Consider the following 6013-nt stretch of genomic DNA (forward strand, 5'->3'; position numbering starts at 1 on the left):
GCACTTCCTGTGTCCCCTCAGCATAGAGTAAAAGTCCTTTTTAAAATAATGGAAAAATATATGCATTTGTTTTCTTGCCACAGTTACAGGTTTTGAGTATTTCTAAAGTAAAGTAGTTTGAATTTTACCAGAATGTTAAAAAAATTTTGGTTTAAAGAAATGTATAATCATCCCACACTGATCCATGATAAAGCCAAATTTCAGCCTGTATTCAAACTTCCACTATCAAGTTTCAGAGTGGTAGCCATGTTAGTCTGTATGAGCAAAAAGAACGAGAAGTACTTGTGGCACTTTAGAGACTAACAAATTTATTTTAGCATAAACTTTCGTGGGCTAAAACCCACTTCATCAGTCAGTGGGTTTTAGCCCACGAAAGCTCATGCTCAAATAAATTCATTAGTCTCTAAAATGCCACAAGTACTCCTCGTTCTTTTTACTATCAAGTTTATGATCCATTAAAAACACAATCTTAGAATGGAAAAGCTGGCACACCCTAACTACATATACGGTAATAAACAGTACGAGACTATTTCCCAGCACCACCTTCCACTTGATTCAATAGGTGGTTAATTTAGTCCTTATTTAATCTGATCAAACCTCAAGAACCAAATCATTTGTATTACAAATACAGCTTCCACATTTCAGAGTAGCAGCCGTGTTAGTCTGTATCCGCAAAAAGATACATGTCATCTCCACATGTCATCTCAATTAATTTTGGATAGTTTAGACAGGTATTACTGGGCAATTCAGTCACTAATGATAGATATTTGCCATTAACCAGGGTGCTCAAAATTCTGAATGAAATATCAGGGAAAAAGAGACCAAGGAGGACCTACAATAAAATATGACCAACTAAAAACTAGGGTTTTGAGACAATGTGTTTTTCTAACTGTATGCACCTTACTGTTATATTGTCAGGACTGACCACTTATTTCAGCTAAAGTTAGGAAAAAAGTTTATTACAATGAGATGCAAATGGCAATAAGACTGACCCCCAGAGGTCCTGCACTTTCTTATAAGTTACATATGGAGGGGGGCCTTGAGGTCAGCTAGCAGCTACAGTCAAGGGATCTCTGCACCACCTGACGTCTGAGATAAGCTCTTCTTTCCACATCTGGAGTTGCCACAACTCCCATCCCTGCTTTTGACATTTTTAGTGATCAAAAAAAGAGGCATGGATTATAAAACCGGACGGGGCCCCACATCATCAACTAGTATGGCCCTCAAAACTAAGCTTTCTATGAGCAGGGAATCAAACCCAGGTCTCCCAATTGGCAAAAATTCTACCCGTGAGCCACCAATGCGAGGAGCAGCCAAGGGACCACAGCGTCAGCAATGCGATGGGGAGACGCGGCACCGAAGAAGGGGCAGGCGTGGGGCGGAGAGGGGAGAAAGGGCAGCGGCACAGGCACTACGGGTCAGGCCGGTAGCGAGGGGAGCTGCTGAGAGGCCACGCCTGAGGCTCGTGGGGGTGACTGCAGCCCTCCGGGATGGCAGCGGGGCAGCCTCTGCGTGGGCGAGGAGCGACGCCGAGCGAGCTGTGCGGAGCCTCCGCACCCGAGACCCTGGGCTGGGGCGGCAGGAGGCTCAGCGCGCCCTTGCCGGGAGCGCTCCGTAAATCCAGCGAGCTGGCCGCGACCCCGGGTAGCGCCGCCCGCCCTGGGGCCGCATCCGCTGGGGCCCAGGGCGGGAAGGTGGCAGCCGCCTGCGGGGCCTCACCCGGCTCAGGCCGCCCAGCTCCGCGGGCAGACAGCGCAGCTCGTTGTCGCGCAGGCTCAGGGCCCGCAGCCCCGGGAGGCTCGCCAGGCCCCGGGGTACGCGCTGCAGCCGCAGCCCGCGGAGCGACACCGAGCGGGTGCCAGGACCGCCCCGCCGCGCCCGCAGCAGCAGCCGCTCCACCATGGCCCCAACGTGACGCGGCAGCGACCGCGGCTTGACCGTTACCTACCGCGCTGCCGCGCATGCTCCGAGACAGCGAGCCGCTGCCCTCTGGCGGGCGCACACGCCGCGTGCCGGGCCCCGCTCTCCGGGCTGATGGCGGAGGGACGCGCAGGGGCCGAACTGCGCGTGCGCGGGTGGATCGAGCGTTGGCGGCAGCGGGGGGAGAGGGGCGAAGTCACGGGCTGGGAGCAAGAGCCGGGGCTAAGAACAGGGTTGAGACACAGCCTGGCAGTGGCGGCCAGTGACCCCAAATAGGGTGAGACCGAGGCTGCAGTGGCTGCACAAATGGGGGGGGGGGGGGGCGGAGTCGTGCGTCCTCCCGCCTGGCAGGGCAGCATCTCTCAGCACCCGCTTCCCCAGGCTGTGTTCTCGAAGGCATCGTGCACGACCCTCCCCGCATCCCCAATACAAGGCAGCGCGTCCTTGGCTGATGAGATATACTGAGCTGCCACAGGAGACTTGAGTCCCTGAAATATTTCGACCTCCCTTCCCCCCCCTCTCCAAAAATTATAATTCTCAGACACGTTTTTAGTGTTAAAAACAAACCCTTCTCCATTTATTTGTCTGCACGAAGCATCACAGCAGTTCATAAACTTGCAAACAGACTGCTGTTCTGAGTGCCTGAATGGGACACCTTTTCTTGTAATCCAAATTTCATGCCTTTAAATTATTTACTTTTTAAAATGTTATTTTCACGAGTCTTAGCACTCCATCATTAACCTCCATTACCAGGGTGCAGAGGGCTGTCATTGTGCTATTTACACTTTAATAACATAATCATTGCAAATAATAGTTGCGAGTAGCTTCAGCAATCACATCTCAATGTTTCTAATCCAACACTTCCTGTTTGTAGGGCTATTAGTTTTTAATTCTACATTTTTTGTTCCTTTCTCATGTATAAATTTATTTTTTGGAATTACATGACTTCAAGACTAACTGATTTCCTGGACTGGTCAAAACTTCTCCAGCTTCCTTTGATCCACCAATGAGGATTGCCTTTGTGAACTTTTATTTTGCCTCTATCCAGGACCTTGGTGTTTTTTCACACCACCACATGTGTGTACAATTTGGTTCCCAAATATCAACTAAAGGCCAGATTTTTAAGGTTGAAAGCGGCTAGATGCTTTTGAAAATCCCACTAGTGACCTAAAATTTAAGGTGATCTTGCTCTCTCTCTGCCCTGCACTACTCAGGACATATTTCGTGATCATAAGAATGGCCATAATGGGTCAGATCAAAGGTCCAGCCAGCCCAGTATCCGGTCTACCAACAGTGGCCAATACCAGGTGCCCCAGAAGGAGTGAACCTAACAGGTAACGATCAAGTGATCTCTCTCCTGCCATCCATCTCCACCCTCTGACAAACAGGCTACGGCCACTATTCCTTACCCATCCTGGCTAATGGCCATTAATGGGCTTAAGCTCCATGAATTTATCCCCTTCTCTTCTAAACCCTGTTATAGTCCTAGCCTTCACAACCTCCTCAGGCAAGGAGTTCCACAGGTTGACTGTGCGCTGAGTGAAGAACTTCCTTTTATTTGTTTTAAACCTGCTACTCATTAATTTCATTTGGTGGCCCCTAGTTCTTATATTGTGGGAACAAGTAAATAACTTTTCCTTATTCACTTTCTCCACACCACTCATGATTTTATATATCTCTATCATATCTACCCTTAGTCTCCTCTTTTCCACATTGAAAAGTCCTAGCCTCTTTAATCTCTCCTCATATGGGACCCGTTCCAAACCCCTAATCATTTTAGTTGCCCTTTTCTGAACCTTTTCTAATGCCAGTATATCTTTTTTCAGATAAAGGGACCACATCTGTATGCAATATTCAAGATGTGGACATACCATGGATTTATATAAGGGCAATAAGATTTTCTCCATCTTATTCTCTCTCCCTGTTTTAATGATTCCTAATATCCCATTTGCTTTTTTTGACTGCCGATGCACAGTGTGTGTGCAGGAGAATGAAGATCTGACTGTCATGGTAGATCCTGCTGTGCAGATAGATAGATGGTGGCCTCGCTGTATAGCAATCCTCTTGATAAGCAATGTATGTAAAATAGTGTCACTCTTCTCCCATTATAATTAACCAACTGATCCACATTTTTGGTGCTTTAACTGTAAAGATCCCTCTTTGAACTCAGCCTCTACCTGGTCACTAACCACACGTGATATAAACCTCGTCTTTTCTAACTATGCTCCAGGAAAATTTAACTTACAAACACAACATTGTCTCTTACATCTTTCTTGCATTATCACTGAGTCCATGACTCTGATGTCCACAAAGCTGCAAGGATACAGTGTGATAACTTGCAACAAAAACATTTTCAGATGACTTAAAACATTGTAATGTTGTGTCTGAGCACACATGCAAAGTTGGTCACCCGGCCCAAAAACATCCAGGAATAGGATGTGGCATTTACTACACATGCTACGTATTTGTTTCTGAAGCTGTACAGGTGGTTTTCATGATCAGCCAGGGACCTGGCAGGTCGTTCCCTATTTCATCGTGTGGTAGCTGAACCAATCAGAGCTCAAGGGGAAAAACGTTATACATATATCTGCTTAAGACAAACATATTACATCAGTGGCCGATCAATGCAAGAGCATGGCATGTGTCTCCTGTAAGAGATGGTTTTGCTGAGAATACATAGAAGTGTTTTGAAAAGGAGAACACTGACGTTCTTATGAAGATCTAACAAAGCCAGGCACATACACTACATCTTATGGCCACATTAGAGAAACTCAGGGCTAAATTCACAAAGGTACTTAGGCAACTAAGTCTGGGTTTAGGTGCCTAAATCCCTGATATAGTCTCCACTGTGATTTCCAAATCTCCCACCAAACACTTTAGACACCTAAACTCAGCACCTATGCTTTCAGAGTAAAAGCTCCCTAGGCATCTTAAGTTTCTGCCTCAGAGCATGTGTATTGCTGCCTTACTCTAACCACCTGAATGCCTGTTTCCCACCGAAGCCCCAGAGTGATCACGAACCAGGAAAAATATGCAGGCAAATGCCTACCTTGAAAGTGGGGCCTGATCTGGTAGGCATGCTCAGAAGCCACCGACTGGATTGGGTTCCATTCATAATCTGGCCAGAGGAAGATGTTAAGGTGTTACCATCCACCTTATAAATACCACTTTACAAACCAGTATTAGAGCAGATGCCTGGCATGTTGGAGACTAAGATTCAATTCTCCCTACAAGCAGAGAGAAAGAAGGGATTTGAACAGGGATTTCCCACATCCCAGGTGAATGCTTTAATACTGGGCTAGAAGTTATAAAGTGGACATCTCATCCAGCTGTTTTGTTTGGAGTCAGGCATCTGCCTAGCTCCTTCTCACAAGAAACAGCTTACATACCTATGCCATTTGACTCCAGGAGGGGTTCCCATTCATGGATCACTATGCAGAGCTAGGCACCTACCTGCAGTGGGTATTTAGGCACTGAACTCTGAAGAGGGACAGGACTTTGAAGACACCGCTCTAGTTGGCATCTCCCATTAATTAGTTGAGGCAATTCCCCACTGAGGATGTAGGCTTTTGTGGACCACATTCTAAAGCACTTTTCTCTCTATATTCATTGTAAAGGGAGCCTAGGCACCTAATTCAGGCTTTGTGGATCACAGTGATGTTCCTATGACTTTCTAGGCAGCTAAAAGGCATTGTGATGCTCAGTATCACAATGCCCAAGTCTCTTTATGAATCTATCCTTTAGGGCTTTTCCTCACAGCTTAAAATGGTGATTTTTTTTTTAAAACCGTGGGATAACTAAGGTGCAAGAGCTATTCTGAGGTAAAAAATACAGTGAGGCTGAAACTCTTGCATTTCAGCACTCAGGAAAAGATCCGAGACAACGTTTCTGAAATAAAATCAGAAGGCAATGAACGTGTGTGCGCGCACCAAAGTACAGATTTAGTGTTGTAAATAGGGCTGTCGATTAATTGCAGTTAACTCGTGATTAACACAAAAAAATTGTGATTAATCACAGTTTTAATCGCACTGTTAAACAATAGAATACCAATTGAAGTGTATTAAATATTTGGGTTGTTTTTCTGCATTCTCAA

At 46.2% G+C, this 6013-nt stretch overlaps 1 protein-coding gene across 2 annotated transcripts in view; it reads right to left on the reverse strand.

The window, feature by feature from the left end:
* Positions 1-2022, reverse strand: part of LRRC69 (leucine rich repeat containing 69) — a 54117-nt gene extending 52095 nt beyond the window's left edge. The window contains exon 1 of one of the 2 annotated variants that reach the window (XM_078851485.1): positions 1720-2022. In XM_078851485.1, coding sequence (XP_078707611.1) covers positions 1720-1963 — 244 coding nt within the window. In that variant the 5' untranslated portion in view covers positions 1964-2022. The remainder of the gene's footprint in view (positions 1-1719) is intronic. The other variant, XM_073330603.2, reaches the window with a different exon arrangement.
* Between the last annotated feature and the right edge of the window lie 3991 nt (positions 2023-6013).

Source organism: Lepidochelys kempii, chromosome 2 (assembly GCF_965140285.1).
Source record: "Lepidochelys kempii isolate rLepKem1 chromosome 2, rLepKem1.hap1, whole genome shotgun sequence".
Taxonomy (NCBI): Eukaryota; Metazoa; Chordata; order Testudines; family Cheloniidae; genus Lepidochelys; species Lepidochelys kempii.